Genomic DNA, 19458 nt, shown 5'->3' on the forward strand with positions numbered 1-19458 from the left:
TAAGGCAGATTCTATATCAACAATTAATGTTTGTAGTGAATTCATCATTAATGTTGTTGCCTTTGATTATGTTCTTAAGAGGCTTTTTGAGTCTACTTTAGTACTTTACTGCTTTGTGAGGTGCGTGGAATTTAGATTGCCCATCTGTGTGTGGAATCAGATTCGCTTGGGCTGAGGTTAAGCATTCTGTCTATGATGGATTGATTGGATTCTGATTAGTGATTTCCATGTGTTATGAAGTGATTTCCATGTGTTATGATGTGATTTCCATATTGTGTCCAAGTAAGAAAAATGTTAGAAAGTAGAAACACACTCTTTTGAATTTTTTAATATAGTTTCTTTCTCATTGGTTAAAATTGATAGAAAATGGGTTTCATATTATATTTAATTTGTTCTCTTTCGTATCCCTTTATGACGTACAATTTTTTTCTTTCCTAATTATGTGCTTTTTAATAAATTTTAATCAATTAAAAAAAGTGTTTGAAAAAGAGTGTTAAAGAAAATAGTTTTATTTGATTATGTTGATGTTTGAACACATTTGTTATACATGTATAATATTAATTATTGATTTTTAATTAATTATTGAGATCTATTTTGCATTTCTTAATGAGTGGACAAAATTAATATGCCTCTAAATTGAAATACTAAACAAAATCGATACCTCTCTAAGTGAAATTAATTACTAAGTACATGCATGGAAAAGTCTTTTTTTTAATTAAAAAAACTAGGAAAGGCTTTAAATAAATAGAATTAAAATCTCAAAATGGCTTTTAAAAAATAATATAATTTTAAATTAGAATACGAAATAGTATTTAAGAATCCCTTCAAAATTTTAATTTCAGAACCGAGTTTAATACATTTTGAAGAAAAAAAAAGTTGAGGGAGTAGTGTCATTAATTTGCAAATAAGGTAGTGCAACATTAACTTGAAGACAAAGTTGTACTCTCTAACACAAAAACAACTTTGGTTCTACTTTAAGCAGCCAAGTATCCACTATTACACAAAACACATTTTACGTCACCTTTACTACATCATTTCGATAGTTTACAAAATTGATGTAGTAAACTGTGTTGTGGTATTTTCATAATTAAATGCAACTTTATAATATTGATAGTTTACAAAATGATGAAGAAAACAATTTTTTATTTTAGTTCAAATTTGATCTAATGTTAAAACTATGATTTTCTTTCTTATACTAATTTAAACTCTCACTTGCCTCCTATCTTAACTCTCCACAAACCATAATTTTTCTCTTGATCCTGTCATTACCACCACGACCATGTCGTCACTATGAACTCAAATCCACCACTTCCACCTCGCCTCCACGACAAACCCATACCACTACCACAAACACAAACCCCCTATCTCCATTCTTTACTTTCTCGTTTTCTCTTGAAATATCTTGAATCTTGCATCCACAATCACAAACACGATCAAGTCACCTCAATCAATGTTGTTGTCATCATCATCAAACTTTCATTGTCATGCCACCACAACTTCACCACCATGGCACTAGAAAGTACCTTCTCATTCTCACCACTATTTCATTCTTCGTTCACTTTATCTCACTTCTTTCTCTATGGATGACTTTGTGCCAACCAAAGTTGGTGTTTTATGTTGCTCAGTTATTATATTAGAGTAACTGGTTTTTTTAACTCACTACTTGAGCTTGATTTCATCTATTTTATTATGTGATTGCAATCTTTATTATTGAAACTTTGTGTTACTATATCTATGCCTAAATATTCTTTATTTTAAAACCTAATTGGTGTTGTTAATCTAAGTTTGTTGTATTTTAAAGCACTTTTAATTCTAGTTCTCATTATGAGTGAATATAGATGCTTTGGTTTGGTGTACTTTCATTTGTGGTTTGCTGCAATTTATATGAGATAATGATTTTTGAATTTAAAACCTTTATGGTTTAATGCTTGGAGTTAGTTTCGGTTGCTTCCAATTTAGGAATGTTATATTACTTTCAGGCTTGCTCTATGATTGCTTTTCAAATTTTATGTCAGTCAAGTATAATGTTATTTGTGTATGTTTTTCAATGCATGATTTAATAGGAAAATGACATGTAACTATTGGTACTTAATATAGAAATTGTTGGTTGAGAAAAAAAGGAGATCAACTGGATTGATTTGATATGTTAAAATTTATGAAAATGCCATTTTCTGCTAATTAAGATTTGAAATGGTGCTTAAAAGTTCCTATTTTTGTATAATGCCTAATGTTTTGCTTATTTTTTTAGTATCGTACCTGGTGTTGAAATATTAATGTGGTGTTAGGGTTTTTTTTGTCATACATGTAGGGATTGTAACTAAAAAGAAAGAATGGACTTGTCATGTAGGAGGTGGAAGTAAGTAAGACACACTAGACAAGAAATGAAGGTTCGGCTAGTGGTTAGAAATGGAGGCTTAAGGGTTAAAAGAGAAGGAAGGGAAGAGGTTGTGGGTTCAAATCCCCATCATTGACATTGACATTATTAATTTTCTCACTCATATTGACCATAATTGAATCTTTTGTTTTTTTTTTCTGCAATAATGCACTTTGATGACCTCTATCTCTTTATTTCCTATGTTCTAGTGCTTTAGCTACAAAGGGCATACAGCAACTTGAACTTTCCTAGTAATCACCAAAAGACTTAGTATTAGCATTGACACTTTCCACCAATTTTGCTTTATGTTTTTGTGTTGCTTTCCAAGGTTCCTCCTTATAATATCAGAATTATTCAAGTCATAATCTTTCTTAAGTGCATCATCATCTACATGAAAATCTTTGTCGCTAGTCATACCATTCTCACCCTCTGACACCATCACTCTACTACTATTTGATTTCAATTTTGCAATGGATAGGTATGTTAAATCTCTTTTTGTTTCTTATCAAGAGCTTTGACTGTGATAATTTTTAAGTTATTTATATTTTGTCAAGTAGGATAAGCGACAAGATCATGTGTTAAATCAATTGCTTGAATCGTCGTTCGGATCAAAGGTTCAGAGAAGGAAACACTTGTTCATAGTATAGGCTATGTTGTGGGTTTTTTTTTTTTATGTTGTTGTATGTTTGTCATTTTATAATAAAGCTTTGTATTTGACTTGGTATTGTGCATTTGGAGACTCTTTTTCTATTGTGTATTGGTAATAATGAAGTTGTTTCTATTGTGCCTAGTGAGCTTTTAACTTTCAATCTAAATCTGATAGCATATAGGTCATTGTGTATAAAAAGATAACATACATAATTATAAATATAACATATGAGACAATGAATACAAAATAAAATACAATTTTTCTTCTTTAAAAGATTACATTCTACACCGATTATTAATAAAACTGGTGCAATAAGAGAAATTTTCAACACCAATTATGTTAATAACCAATATAGAAAGTGACTAGACTCATTAAAAATGTCTTATTTCCTATATCAAGTTCAAGAGAAATTAATGTTAAATGTGTGGATTCTACGTCAATTTGAAATTAATGTTAAATATGTCTACCGTTAACATTGTGTCAAATAACATTAATTCTGAAATGTGCATTGTTTATTGTAGTAGTGACAAAAAGAGGAAGATAAGATGTATGTGCTATCACTTTAGAGCATAAGCTGGTGATATGTATTTACTGTTGTAGTAAATGTTATCTAAAGCACTATCTCCCGGTTGCATGAAGAAATTCAGAAACATAGACAAACACAAAGCTATTAAAGCTCTCACAACAATCGCTCACAAGATCTCACCAACTAATTTATGAAAGGGCCTATAAATACATAAGACTTTTCTATAAAGATATAATCTTTGCTAAACAAGTGCCTAATCTTTCGAAGAAGATAGTTGTAGGGTTCTGGACTAGACACTAAGTGTAACTATCCATTTGTTAGGACGCTACTAACTAGTTAGTGAACTTTTTATTCTTACTTTAAGTGTGTGTTATATGTAGTGTATGAAGAGGTTTGTTGACAATAATACTTGAGAGTTTTGTTTGGAGAGACAACTAAAATACTAATTGAGTAAAGTAAAAAATATGATATTGATAGCTTAAAAATATTTATTAGTATTATTTTTTTTAAATGATGAAAAGGTTAACGAAAAATTAATTTGTCTTATCAATCTCTTTTTTGATAAAGTTAAGATTTAGAATTAGTTTTAGGACGATCCCAATATAGAAAATATATAACCCCACTATAAATTAAAGAAAAAACAAAAGAATTTACTAAAAAAATATATATTTTTTACTAGACATTTAGGATTTTTAAAATCATGAAGTTATAGTTTTTTTTTTTTTGTTATTTTAACATGTATCTTTTAGAAAAATAAAATTTCTAACAATGATTTTGGTATAACAAAAAAAACATTTAATGTTTAAAGTTTTATAAATTGTTTAATATTTTTTTACTCCCAGATTCATCTTAACCCAGTAAGCCAAAAGCTTATCTCGCTCATGGTACTGTGATGTCGTTAAATCAAAAGATTTTTGTAAGAATTAAACATAAGATTTCTGACTAAATAAATTGTTTAATTTTCCAGAACATGCAAACCTAAGATATCTAACAACTATGTCAATCCATTGGCTTAAAAAATGTTTATTATTCTTATTCATTAAATAGGATGTAAATCTTAATTTTTTTCAGGCGTAACAGTATATTTAATCGCCTTGAGCATTCTTCCTCTTTTTTTTAAGGCTTTGAACATTCTTCTGGTAACAGTAGATTAATTTTTTCAAAGTGTAAATACTGCTAAAATATCCTTAAAAAAAAGATTACTAGAATAAATTGTATATCTCGTAATAAAGTATTTTGTCAATACATAATCATAAATTAAATTATCATAAATTGCTTAAAAAATAAACTATTTACTAATGATTGTGTTTGACTTAATTGGTGTAAATTTATTTTCATTCCTGATCACGTTATTTAATTATAACATTAACTTAATCATTTCATTTATTTAATTATAACATTAATTTAATCATTTCATTTCTAACTATAAGATGATTTTCAAAAATTTATTTATTTTTTATAAGATTATTTAAAAAAATTCAGATGTATTAATTATTTTTTTTACATATCTTTATTTAATTATTCTCACTTTAAATATTAATAAAAAATAACTAAGTGAATAAAAGGATAAAAAAATAATAATTATGGAATAATAGTATAAATAATTGATAAATTTAATATTTTAAATTAAATAATTTTTTTAAGGAAGTTGAATTAATTTGAAAGAGTTTTACGTTTAAGGAAAGAGAGAGAATAATTATTTAAATTTTTTTGAAGAAAAATAAACACAAGAAACATAGCTATACCATATTAAAAATAAAAAACACAAGAAAAACGTGCGTGAAAGCTCTAAAATAATTTTTGAATAGTAATATTTAACGGACTTAGCCTTGGTTATCGTGAGTGCGGGTTACAATGAAAATTAAATTTGGATTAGACGCTGACCGCCAGATTAGACTCATCCTAAAACTGCCACCACCGCCTGGTTGCCTGCATGCCCTCTTTTTCATCAGTTCTCTCTCTCTCTCTCTCTCTCTTAATATGATTGTAGGAAAAACAAATTTTGACATAATTTTAAGGAATTAAAATGTATTAATATAATATGATATGATTATAAGTAGTTTTGTTTCTTAAGTATAGGGTCAAATATTAGATTATTAAAATCTGTTAAAATAATTCAGTCTCTTTAATTAAATTAAAATATTTAAAAAATAATCTTTGACTCAAAACATACTAATACAATATGATTATAGGCAACTTTATTTTTTAAGTATATACAAAATATTTATAAAAAAAGTCAATCCCTTTAAACAATTAATTTTTAATATCTCATGATTAGTCCTTGACTCTTCACTTAAATATAAGTTCATAGTATATATAATTTTTATGATAACCATTATAAAGGTGAACAACCTATAATATTACTCCCATTTATAATTGGATGATAAAATAAAATTCTATCAATGTGTTATTATTGTTATTTTATATATTATATCTTGTATTATTTTGTATTGATTGATTATCCCAACAATAACAATTACATAAAAGCAGCAACTCACAAACCTTCACAACATATACATGATCTGCCTCCATCATTCTTATTCATAAACTGCGTTTTTCTCATCTTCCCCGAAAAGGACCGGCTCCAGAACCCACCACCATGGTCGAAACCAGACGCAGCAGCTCCTCCTCTTCCAAGCGCTCTCTCTCTTCGCCCTCTCCCCCCAACAACACCAAACGATCCAAGGTACAATCTTTTCCATCCCAATTACCCTTTTCCTCATCTGGGTATCCGATTCTAATCTCAATTCGATACGTTGTTGATCGATTCTCTCTCTCTCTCTGATGACGTAGGTGTCCGAGGATTCCTCATCCACCACCGTGCCTTCGGTTGCTCCGGTCAACGAATCTGGAACCGCTAATGAATCCGCCGAACCGGAGCTGAGACCCTCTGATCTGCCTGATACGGCGTCGTTGAAGGCTGTTGATGGCTGTGATGCGATGTCGCCCGATAGGTCTCCCTCTGCGCCCGTTGAAGGCGAGGCCTTGGTGTCCCCTCAGTGTCAAGGTGAGAAAATTGACACCTTTATTCGTCGTGGTTTTCATTGGGGGTTGTTGTTCCTGTGCATGCATGTGATTTTTGGATTGGTGGGATTTATGAATTTGTGGGAAATTCAGGTGACACCGCGGAGAAATTGAAGGGGGTGCCGATGGCGGCGGCGGGTGGTCGGTCGAAGAAACGCCCTTCCAAATTGAGCCCCAAGGTTGCGTGGGGAAAGCTTCTCTCTCAGTGTTCTCAGGTTTGATTTATTGTTCTTAGTTTGTGTTTTTTGCATGCTTGGTTTGGGTTGGGTTTGTGTGCATCTGAGTACTCTGTTTTCAAATTTTGCAAGAGGAATGCATGCCAATTTTAATCCTTGAAGTTTACTACTATACTTTTGTTAGGCTAGTGATTTTGATGACTCAGGAGCTGTTGTGTTTGTGCTTTTGTACTCTTGTATTGGTAGATACTTAATACTCTCAACATTCCGCGCTTAGTTCTCAATTCCAAATAGCGGGGCGGAGTGACTGCCCCCTATCTGCTGTATAGTGGGATAGTGGAAAGCAGGATCACTGCTTAATACTAGCGAAATAGTTTATACCGCACGTATGTAATTGCTGAAAGAATTTTTTTTACCAGAAACTAAAAAGCATATTCATAATTAGTAAGAGTTGTCTTAGGCTATAGCACTATTGCATTGCGGAATTTCTTGCATCTGCATTTGCAACTCCATCTGCTATTGTGGGCGCTGTGAGTGTTGTGATTGTGGCATATATCCTGCATCCTCTTGTCATCTCTAACGAGTCTCTGGCCAATTGAATTTTTGAGTTAATATTATGCCAATTTTTATGCATTTTTATTTTTATTTGCACACAACTTAAAAATGCAACTGCAAACTTTTGATGACAAATTTGTCACAAAAAGAGGGGAGAGCACTCACTGTTTCATTGCTGGAAACCCAGTTAGGTATCTTGCCAGATAGATTGTCTTAGAGTTTACTGTGAAAATGGGTCCAACCCAAACAGCAGAGAGCTTCTGTGCCCTTTATAATAAGGGTTTGGTTAAAAGGGCTCTACCTTGGTTTTTGCTATTGATTTCCATTGTGGACCTTTTCTACCACTAGAAGCTCATCCTGTCAAGGGTGGTGGAAACCAAGACAGAGTTCAGATGGTTCTGGTGCTCACTGTTCTGGAGTCTGGGTGACACCCATTTGAGGCCAAACCACTCTTCTAGTTTTAAGTGGCTGCTGCAATGGAGGAAACTGGAAGGGGAGAAGGGAACTCAAACTTTTGGGTTTGGTAAAATATGGTGAATTCTTCTGCTTCTTCCAATGATTGAGAAGGGATGCCTTTGGGTTGTAAACAGTGTTTCTCTTTTTCACTGTTATGGGCTGCTATGCAGCTTTGCATTAGTCTCAATCAAACCCTCACACAGTTTACATGCATACGTGCAAGAGAAAGGAAAAAGAGGGTTTAGAGGTGAGGGGATTGAGAAAAGGATATGGAAAATGATCAGAGAGAAAAAAAGGAAAGGAAAAGAGAGTAGGCTGAGAGTCAGAGACAGATAGGTCCACAACTACAGAAATGAAAAAGGTGGAAGATGCTACTACTTTAACCAATCTATGGCCTACTTGTATTGCAGTTCAAACTGAGCACCACCATGTAGGAAAGTCCCTTTGCACGTGATTGTTGACAGCCTTAACAGCAATGTTACTGGAGGAGGAAGGGAGAGCACAGATAGTGATGGACCTTAGGAGGAGTGTGCTGTGAACATTTGAGCTGGAAGTCAGTGTCAGTGCACGGGCACTGGCTGAGCGTGTAGAGGTGCTGATGTGGTTTGTAACAGTAGGAGGCAGCAGAAATAAGGGGTTCGGCATTGCAGGTGCAGCTTTGCAGTAGGCATTGGAGGGAGGGAAGTGAGTTTGCAGATTGAGAAGAACATGGATGGGTGTTGTTTCACAAGATGCAGGTGAGGGAAGTGGTGATGCTGTTTTAAAGGCTGTGGGGAAAGAATGATGATGAGTGCTGTTTGGCGTAATAAGTACTAATGTCATGGGAGGTTTGTGTAAGTAGCCGTAAGTTATAAGATTGGAATGACAGGCCTTAGTCGTCAAAGGCCCATGCTTATTTGTATAATAGTGAGAGCTAATTACTTGATTTAGTCTATTTGAAACTTATCGTTGCACTGTCTTAAACTATGACATAATCCATGCAGGATAAGCAAATTAGTGGGATCTAATTAACATAATAACACAACAAAGTGTCTTGACATCATTTTTGGGGGTTGAATCTAGTAACTTTGGGAAATTTAAGCTTCTTGTGCATTACCAAAACAGAAGATTTTATTTTATTCTATATCTCACACTGTGAGTTTGGTAGAGGTGTAATAATATGACACCACGGGACATGCGGTTCTGTTGCAATTAAATTTTCCAATTATAAGATTTCTCATCAACTATGCAGAGAAGATTTGAAGTTGCTTGGTGAAAACAAATATTGTGTTTGATTTCGTTGGAAAAAAATACTATTGGTGGTATAATTGAGTAATATTCACATATTTTGAAGTTTGTCCTATTTGTTGTTGGCCTACCACGGGGAGGGGGGAGACTGTGGGCTCATTTATTTTTGTCTTATTAACTCTTCTATTTCTGATTGTACTATTGTAGGTTTGGAATTGATCATTTTGTTATTCATCTTTCTGCAGAATCCTCATGTATCCATGAGTGATCTTATTTTCACTGTTGGTCAAGGTCGTAATTGTAATTTATGGCTTAAAGATCCCACTGTTGGTAATGTTTTGTGCAAGTTGAGCCACATAGAGGTAGACTTTCCTCTTTTATCTTTTGAAACTTAAAATAAATAACTAATGATCCATCTGCTTTCCAGCTTTATTATGACAGGATAGTGATTTCTCAAATAAAAAACTATTTTAGATGTTTGATTAAAGATATTATTGAAAAGAATTAATTTTTGTTCAGTTATGGTAGATGCTTCCTAAAAAAAACTATTTTAGATGTTTGATTAAAGATATTACTGAAGAAAATTACAGTTGAGCATTTCCATGTCTTTCAATATTACTGACCAGTTGTTATTTGGATTCTGTTCAGCGTGGAGGCTCGTCTGTTGCATTACTTGAAATCACAGGGGGCAAAGGTTCTATTCAAGTTAATGGCAAGACATATCGAAAGAATGCCCGTCTGATTTTAAGTGGAGGTGATGAGGTGGTCTTTGGTTCTTCTGGCAAGCATGCTTATGTATCCTTTACATATGGTTCACTGGGAAGACTTCATCTCTTTCCCCTTTTAGTTCCTGTTGCTCTTTCCTTCTTTTTTTGCATGCATATGTGGTCACTTTTACATATTACAAGGATATTAGCTAGTCATGTGTTCTGTGTATTCATTATAAATTGCTGTTTTTTTTTCATTCCTAAATTTCTTTTTATTGATGTATTATGGGTTTCTTAACATTGAATTCAGATCTTTCAGCAGCTCACAAATAATAATATTAATCCTGCTGATATACCTTCTTCTGTGAGTATTTTAGAAGCCCAAAGTGCTCCAATAAATGGAACGCAAGTCGAAGCTAGATCTGGTGACCCTTCTGCCGTTGCTGGAGCATCGATATTGGCCTCTTTATCTAATCTTCCTAAAGATTTATCTCTCCTTTCACCTCCTGCTAAAACTGGAAAGAATGTGCAACAGAATGCTGACATTTCATCACTACCTTCTGGCAACGGGGATGATATGCCAGACAGTGAAATGAAGGATGCCACCAATGATGTAGCATCTGAAGTTTTCTCTGCTGATAAAACTGTTAATAAAAATCCTAACCTTGACACAGCTGAAGTCAACATCAATGTGGATCCCGATGTTGGGAAGGTTACTGCTGCTACCTATGAATTGAGGCCATTATTGCGCATGCTTGCTGGGTCATGTCCTGAAGTTGATTTAAGTTGTGGCATTACCAAGATATTGGAGGAGCGAAGGGAATTAAGAGAGCTCCTTAAAGATGTTGATACCCCGACAATATTGGCATCAACCAGGCGACAAGCATTTAAGGACAGTTTACAACAGAGAATTCTCAAATCTGAGAATATTGATGTCTCTTTTGAAACTTTCCCTTATTATCTAAGGTGCATACAATTACTTATTATTTTATCTCTTGATTATGCTGCCTGAACTACATGTGAACTATAGCTATGTTGATATTCTTTGCTGGTATTTTGCTGGGTTGAGATAGAAAAGAGATAATTATGGCTACTTGCTTATGATGTTTTGTATTATACAGTGATACAACAAAGAATGTTTTGATTGCTTCTACATTTATTCATTTGAAGTGCATTGGCTTTGGAAAATATGCTTCTGACCTCCCATCAGTGTCTCCACGAATATTGTTATCTGGTCCTCCAGGTAGTTACATAATTCTTGCTTATGCTTCCACTTTTCCCTTTTTGTAATAGAGAAGTGATATTTTATATGATTCTTGTGTAGGTTCGGAAATATATCAGGAGACTTTGTGCAAGGCACTTGCAAAGCATTTTGGTGCCAGGCTACTGATTGTCGATTCTCTCTCATTGCCTGGTGTATGTTTTTTTAGATATTCTTATTTTTTTTTATGGTTATAGAGGTTTTGCAGAATTGCCTTACTAGTCTAAATTGTTTCATGTTCATGGTCTTTGCTGGGATTGTTTGCCTGCTTCTGTTGAGATGGTTTCTTGCTAAATCAGGAATAGTATACACTCAATTGTTCTTAACTGTGCCATTGTTTTTAGGGAGCATCATCAAAGGAAGTTGATTCTGCCAAAGAAAGTTCCAGACCTGAAAGACCATCATCTGTGTTTGCTAAGAGAAGTTCCCAGACTACCACATTACAACATAAGAAACCAGCTTCTAGTGTTGATGCTGAAATTGTAGGTGGATCCACGTTAAGTTCTCAGGCTATGCTGAAGCAAGAGGTTTCTACTGCATCGTCAAAAGGCACTACTCTTAAAGAGGGTATGCTGTTGTGACCCAGAAATGAACACTCATCTGCAATTTACCTTCCTGTTGCCTTGTTTTATTATGAACGCTAGGTGACATTTTTTAAGGCTTCAATGACATGATGCTTTCTTAATTTGCAGGTGATCGAGTAAAATTTGTTGGTAACTTTCCTTCTGCTGTCTCATCACTACCAAATTATCCTTCAAGGTAATTTTTGTAATGGAATAATTATACTTATACTTAATAATATTTTTACAGTTCATGAGTAATAGAGGTTGATCTGTTCTTGTTGAGATATACAATTTGTATTTTACTTTTTTTTATTGAGGAGGATGTACATGAAAATTCCTTTAATATGGCTTTAAAAAGCATGGTGAACTTTTAGTAAATAGTAATGAGATTTTAATGGCAGTTCTCTTTTGCAGAGGTTATAACTTCTGAAGACTTCGCACTTTTGGACCAAAAAAAAGAAATAATTCCCCTTTTGAGCCGTTTCTTAGTACTTCAGTTCAGATATTTTTGTGTTTTTATCATTCTCCTTTGTATTTAACTAAACCTAAATGCACTTAAGCTCTAGATTTACTGTGTTATGTGTTTTTATGGTTTTTCTCTGGTGCATTGCTCATAGCTATTCAAAAGGTGTTTCAATTTCTGTTATGCAGACTGACTAGAAAGCTTTGCAGTTTATTTATTTCAGTTTCACATATTTTAAGTATCTGTTTATGTTGATATTTTATCCTCCTGCTAATTTTTTGATATCTAATCATTTAGTTTATATTTTTTTCTTATTCTGGAAAATTAAGATATTATTCTTCTTCTATATTGATCAGGGGACCAAGCTATGGCTCCCGGGGCAAAGTTCTGCTTGCTTTTGAAGATAATAGGTCTTCAAAAATTGGGGTTAGGTTTGATAAATCAATTCCAGATGGCAATGATCTTGGAGGCCTTTGTGAGGATGATCGTGGGTTCTTTTGTTCTGGTAATTCACTGGGTTTTATTGAAATTTTGTTGCCTTAGCCGCATGTTAGCATATTGAATGCTATAATTTTAGCATGTATAACTTGTTGAGGATTTATACTGCAGCAAATCATTTACTACGGGTAGATGGTTCTGGAGGGGATGACGCAGACAAAGTTGCAATTAATGATATCTTTGAGGTTGTGCCAGTTCTTTACCGGTCCAAAAGATGCCTCTATTCCTGAAGAAGTATATCTAACACCCTTCTCTGCTTTGTGCATAGGTTACCTCTAATCAGAGTAAAAGTGGTTCACTAGTTTTGTTCATTAAAGATATAGAGAAGGCAATGGTTGGGAACTATGAAGTTTTGAAAAATAAATTTGAAAGCTTGCCACCAAATGTTGTAGTAATTGGCTCTCATACTCTGCTTGACAATCGGAAGGAGAAGGTACTGTCTCATTATTAGATCGTAGTGATCTCATGATTGGAGGAATGTTTTTACTGCTGTATTTACTGACTGCATGATTATGTTTCCAGACCCAACCTGGTGGCCTTCTGTTTACCAAGTTTGGGAGCAATCAGACAGCACTACTTGATCTTGCTTTTCCGGTATAAGAACCACTGCCATTGCTCTTCTTACCTTGATTTAAAGCTTGTGTATTTCTAGCATGGAAGTTACAGTTCTTGTCTTTTTCTGTACCTTCACACTATTCATAGCTTTTAGATCTAAATCATTGTTAATATTGTTATATATAAATTGTAGCTTGGCTGCTTCTGGTTCCTTAAGGAGTTAATTATCAATCCACTATTATTTGTTCTTTTTTAGGATAACTTTGGTAGACTGCATGATCGGAGCAAAGAAACCCCTAAAGTAATGAAGCAACTTGGTCGTCTTTTCCCAAACAAAGTGACAATACAGTTGCCTCAGGTTTGATGTTAGATTAACTTCAATATGAAATTTATTCCATTGGTATATACAGTTCATGTATCCATTTTAAATCAACTTGTACAGGACGAGGCTTTACTTTCTGATTGGAAGCAACAATTAGAACGTGATATTGAAACTATGAAAGCTCAGTCCAATATTGTCAGTGTTTGCACAGTGAGTCCGGAAACATCTGATAGTTTTTATGTGCCTTTTTTGCTTTTATTATCCTATGCTTCCTCTTGTTGCATTTTTTCTGCATGTTTCAATTTTTTTCACTTGCTGTGCATTAGTGTGATTTGCCTTTGGAATATGTGGAATCTCATGCATTGGCTTTGTGAAATTTTCCTAACTGCGCTTAGCAATGCTCAATGTCATTTTAGAAGTTGTTTCTGTGGGTAAAATTCTATTTTGCTTTCTGCTTTTTCAAGCCTACCCATCCTGGCCATCCATATCCATTGTTTGATTTACACTGCCTTTCGAATATGGCCAATTACTGCTAACAAAGTGATTACTTGATTTTCATTTTTCAAATAATATAGAGCTCCATTCTGACCTGTACCTGACTTAAGTTTCATTTCTTAAATATTAAAATTCATTTTTGCCATACCATTTATCAAACATCTGATAAGATTCTTCTAATGATTCAGGTTCTCAACAGGATTGGATTGGATTGCCCTGACCTTGAGACTCTTTGCATCAACGACCAAACCCTCACAACTGAAAGTCAGTTCCTTTTTTCTTTTTTAATATTATGTATGAAATTATTTTTCCAGCTAAATATAAGATGTTTAGATTTGCTGCCTTATTGCTGATAAAATCCTATGAACTCGATTTCCTAGGTGTGGAGAAGATCATTGGCTGGGCTATAAGTTACCATTTTATGCATTCATCTGAAGCTTCTATCAAAGATTCCAAGCTTGTGATATCTGCAAAAAGGTTGTGTTTGTCATTTTTGGGCATGTTGATAATCTCAACCCTAAAAATTTAAGCAATGTCGATAATTTTATTAACACTACTTTTCATTTCACTGGTGCAGCATTAATTATGGGCTTAACATTCTACAGGGCATTCAAAATGAGAACAAAAACTTAAAAAAATCACTGAAGGTAATTTAATATTAGATGTTACAATTATAAACCTTTCTCCATCATATTTTGTGGAGATATTTTGCATTACTACTGGTATCCATCTAGTTTCTTTACCTTGTCATGATTTGAATTGTGGAATTGTCACCTGTATTCTTTGAATTGTTTTTCCAGGATGTGGTTACTGAGAATGAATTTGAGAAAAAACTTCTTGCTGATGTTATTCCGCCAACCGATATTGGGGTCACATTTGATGATATTGGAGCTTTAGAAAATGTGAAGGACACCTTGAAGGAATTGGTTATGCTTCCTCTTCAGAGGCCTGAGTTGTTTTGCAAAGGACAGCTGACCAAGGTTGATAGATTTTCTTTTTAGTTGCTTTAAATGACTTGTGGAACACATTTTTTAGTAGATCATATTCGAATCATGTGTGTAGCACCTCATTGTAATTACTTTGGATATAGCCTTGCAAGGGAATATTGCTTTTTGGGCCCCCTGGCACAGGAAAAACAATGCTTGCAAAGGCTGTAGCAACTGAAGCTGGAGCAAATTTCATTAACATTTCAATGTCCAGCATTACTTCAAAGGTATCAATATTGTAAATTACTTTTTTTGTTGTGTATTTCCTTGTATGCTTCAGTTACAAGAAAAACATGGTTTTGTTTGTTGCAGTGGTTTGGTGAAGGAGAGAAATATGTCAAAGCAGTCTTTTCTCTGGCCAGCAAAATTGCTCCAAGTGTTATTTTTGTTGACGAGGTTGCTTTATTATGTCATTTGTTTATCTTCCTTTGAATTTTTCTTTTCCTTTATTTTAAATATTTTTTTTAAAACTTTTTACCCTTCATATGAGCCATTTCTGGACTAGTTTGAGAGGATAGTATGCCCATCAAATGGGGAAAGCATAGTCATGTTTTATATAATGATGTTTATGGGATGAAAAAAGGTGTTTGTGGCTTACAATGTGATGGGGACAATAATAGATTGCTATGAAGTGCTTTTTAGGTTTACTGAAGTTATAGATTGTAGATTATAAAATGGGCTAGACCTCTTAGGGTTTTGCTAAGCTGAAGGAGAATGGCAATGGTGCCTGGAAGTCTGGAACAGTGTTTATGAAGGGTTGAACGAATTTCTAGTAGATTTGAACCAAAAGTTCTAAGGCTGGTTTTTTTACTGAATTCCTCAGTTATATTATTTCTGTGATTATTTTCTTTAAGGCAAGTGAAAAACTGTCTGAATTGAAGAACTAAACATTTAAATCTCATATTTTTTATGGTAGCTACTATGGATTTTCTTAGTTTCAATTATCTGTGTTGATTTGTTGTGGCAATTGTGGCAGGTTGATAGTATGCTTGGGAGACGTGAAAACCCTAGTGAGCATGAGGCTATGCGAAAAATGAAAAATGAGTTTATGGTAAATTGGGATGGTCTGCGTACAAAAGATAAAGAGCGTGTACTTGTTCTTGCTGCTACAAACAGGCCTTTTGATCTTGATGAGGCTGTTATTAGGAGGCTTCCTCGACGGTGAGCATGTTATGTTTAATGTTAACTTGTATTTTCATGTTTTACAGATGACATCTATTCTAATGCATGGTCTGTCTTCAATTTTTTTTTGTAGATTAATGGTTAATTTGCCAGATGCTCCAAACAGAGAAAAAATTCTCAGTGTCATTTTGGCGAAAGAAGATTTGGCACCTGACATTGATTTTGAAGCAATAGCTAATATGACAGATGGATATTCTGGGAGTGACTTAAAGGTTGTATATCTATGTATTTTTCACTTCCTCTCTTGGTTGCTTGAGAAGGTAGCATCTCTTTCTACATAAAATATTCTTATTGTTATCGTTTGATTGCAGAATCTGTGTGTCACAGCAGCTCACTGTCCAATACGAGAGATCTTGGAGAAGGAAAAGAAGGTTAGTGAATCTCTCTCTCTCTCTCTCTCTCTATATATATATATATATATATATATTACTCATGCAGAAATCTCAGTTCAGTGCTAAATATAAATCTGTTCACTTGAATGTGCTTGCATTATAGTCCTAGGATTGGTGATCTCTTACTCACTTTGATATGAAATGTCTTTCAGGAGAGAAGCTTAGCATTGTCTGAGAACAAACCTTTACCTGGATTGTGTAGCAGCGGTGACATTCGTCCCTTAAAGATGGATGATTTTAGATATGCACATGAGCAGGTATATCAATTTATTTCTGTTGTTTTCTTCTTAAAATAATGTGTTCATTTTGGAGTATAGGGTGTCCTCAAAAGTAAGATAGCTGCCTTGTGACACCTAGTTTAGGAAAATCCTTTGGACCCTGGGGAAAGGGTGTTTAAAATAAATATGACATGACCCCCCTTTTCCCAACTTACCTGCATTTTATTAATTTATTTTCGAGGAAAGGCCTTATTGGTGGAGGGCATTTGTAATCCCTGCCTGGCTTGTGAAACCATCCAAGCAATGAAATTTGGAGGTTGGGTTGGGGGTGGTGTAAAAAGCATTGTTGTCCTCCTTCAGTCCTGGGGTTTGGCTTTATAGGATGGACACTTCTTATTGTCACAGATGAAGGACTAAAGTGTAAACCTAATACTGTCACAAGCATTTTCAGCTTCTTGTTTAAACATGAGGCTTCATTATAGTTTGCTAGCTTACAAGAAATTGAAGTTTGCAAGGCTTGACTGGCTATATTGATGAGATCTTTTGGAGGGGGTAGTCTTGACTCTTGGTGCAATTGCTTCATAAAATTGGCTCAGTGAGCTTTAAATTTGTTGGGGGAATATTACTATACATGTTTAACACAGTTCAAAGATGAGCTAGCAAATGGAAGTTCAAATGGAATTATAAGATGTGTCTGGTGGATGGATGGAAGTTTTAGCCAAATAATGCTGAATCTGGCTCAGCTCAAAGAATTAGTAAAATAGTGTTACTTCATTGAACATTAAGCTACTACCTTTGTAGACAAAATTGGTTGTTTTTCATGGTGATCATGTAATTGCTCAAAGAGTCCTTTTCGTGGTAATTACATTGCTTGATGTATTTTTGTGCAGGTGTGTGCAAGTGTGTCATCAGAGTCAACAAATATGAATGAGCTACTCCAATGGAATGACCTCTATGGAGAAGGAGGATCAAGAAAAATGAGATCTCTGAGCTATTTCATGTAAAGCTCTCTCTCTCTCTCTCTCTCTCTCTCTCTGTATAGCATTTCTTGCTTAGGCTATTCTTCTATCACCACCTAAAGGGTGCAGCAAGGTCAGCAGTGACCTGTTTGATGTGGAAATCCCATCTTTGGTTCTGCCTCTAGTGTATTATATCATCATAGGTTTTCTTTCCCCTTTTTCCAACCCTCACCATCCTCTCCAAATTTTTTCAGATATTAGTAGAATTTGTTGACTATTTCAATTGAGATAAAAAAGTTTAATTTAGGTTCCCAGCTGATCCAACTCTCCCTCCCCTTATTCTTGCTTGTATATACTGAGTTTTTTTTTTTCTCGTAAAAATAAAATAATTCTTAATTATTTCTTGTATAACCTGTGGCTAAATGGCATTGTATTTCTGATTTTCAGTTTGTGTTGTGTATGATTATATATGACCGCTAGTGTATCATGTAAATGAGCCCGCGGGCACTCGGTTCCGAGGATTTAGTTTATGCTCGAATATACCTATTTTTTGTGATGAGACTCTTTTTAGTTATATTCACTTGAGTTGAGGAATGAAATTTACTTGTGATGAGGTTAAGCATCTTGGGTATGATGGATACGGATTTCCTAGTGTTATGTAAGTGTAGATAGTGAACCTAAAAATTGCAGATATCTAAGGCAAATGCATACATTGGCAAATAATATTTTTAACATTTTTAGGGATTCAAATTTAATTTCACTCAAACCAAGGACAGGTTGGTGTCTTGAGTTGAAAATGATAAAAGATTGAAAAACACAAATCATAAGGTTTTAAAAAAGTTACATAACTTTTTTAAAATAATTATATGACATTAAATATTGACTTTTTTTTATAGGTATGGTTATATAGTTTAAATTTAATCTTTTTTTTTTTTTACATATAAACTCTTTCATCGGATATGTCAGGCAAATATATATATTTATGGTTGATATTAATTAACCTAAATTCGTTATGTGTGTATTTAATTTTTATCACAATTTTAACTATATAAATTTTAATCAATGACTCTAAACGTACTTTATTATTTAAAGTGTACCCTTATCTTTAGAAGGATCATTTTTTTAAAATGTTGATAACGTTGGCATATTGTAAATGTTATCGATTTAAATAAAATTATTTTCTATAAAAAAATATTTGTAGTCATGGAAAAACATAATCATATTAAAAAAAAGATATTAGTTTAAGTTTAAATATGTTATTATTTATAACTTCAATTGTATGACATTCAATCAGGGTGAACAATTAAAATTGTAATTGGACCTAGAAATCAGATGGGAACAAACCAAAACGTGTGCCATGTTTGAAAGAAATAAAAAAACTCCAAACTTTATTTTACCTAGATTGTGTAAGATTTTAATCCTTTGATTTTTTTTATAACTTAACTCAATTTCTTTATTTTTATAATTTAGTGAATCCTAGTCCTCTCAACAATTTTTTTACACCTAAAATCTTTTAAAAAAATTATCAGTAATTTTTGCTTTGTTTTCTACTTATAAATTGAGATGATTGAATTGTGTTTTACTCAAAATTTAGTAATCAAAATATAAATTTCACCTAAAAGAAATCTTATTTTTCTTTAAAAAAAATCCTTTTCATACTCTAATATCTTTTGTAAAATCTTTTAAAGATCATAAAGTTTTTATTAATTTTCTTGTTTTTAAACTTATAAAGTTAATTTATATTTCAAAGTTGTCATAAATTTTCCAAATATATAGATAGAAAATATTAATTTAGAAGTTTTGAGTAAAAAAATGAAAAAATAACAAAGTTGCAGCGTTTTTAAAAATAAAAAATTAATTAACTTAATAA

General features: G+C 33.3%; 1 protein-coding gene across 1 annotated transcript; it reads left to right on the forward strand.

Moving 5' to 3' along the window:
- Positions 1–6032: 6032 nt before the first annotated feature.
- LOC114390806 lies at positions 6033–18034 on the forward strand. The gene is made up of 27 exons (XM_028351695.1): positions 6033–6235; positions 6343–6556; positions 6667–6788; positions 9233–9349; positions 9636–9782; positions 10005–10660; positions 10816–10937; positions 11019–11110; positions 11300–11522; positions 11648–11714; positions 12338–12486; positions 12591–12664; positions 12748–12912; positions 13002–13073; positions 13291–13392; positions 13477–13566; positions 14040–14115; positions 14232–14328; positions 14429–14498; positions 14652–14831; positions 14942–15064; positions 15150–15233; positions 15814–15998; positions 16093–16231; positions 16331–16390; positions 16564–16668; positions 17520–18034. The coding sequence occupies exons 1-27, from the start codon at positions 6149–6151 to the stop codon at positions 17631–17633; spliced, it is 3732 nt and encodes a 1243-aa protein (XP_028207496.1). The 5' UTR covers positions 6033–6148; the 3' UTR covers positions 17634–18034.
- The last annotated feature ends 1424 nt before the right edge of the window (positions 18035–19458 follow it).

This window comes from Glycine soja, chromosome 2 (assembly GCF_004193775.1).
Source record: "Glycine soja cultivar W05 chromosome 2, ASM419377v2, whole genome shotgun sequence".
Classification (NCBI taxonomy): domain Eukaryota; kingdom Viridiplantae; phylum Streptophyta; class Magnoliopsida; order Fabales; family Fabaceae; genus Glycine; species Glycine soja.

Coding starts and splice junctions, on each gene's coding strand:
- LOC114390806 (XM_028351695.1), top strand. CDS start 6,149: ATGGTCGAAACCAGACGCAGCAGCTCCTCCTCTTCCAAGCGCTCTCTC. Junction 11,111..11,299: donor ATTCTCTCTCATTGCCTGGT/GTATGTTTTTTT, acceptor CATTGTTTTTAG/GGAGCATCATCAAAGGAAGT. Junction 16,391..16,563: donor TCTTGGAGAAGGAAAAGAAG/GTTAGTGAATCT, acceptor AATGTCTTTCAG/GAGAGAAGCTTAGCATTGTC.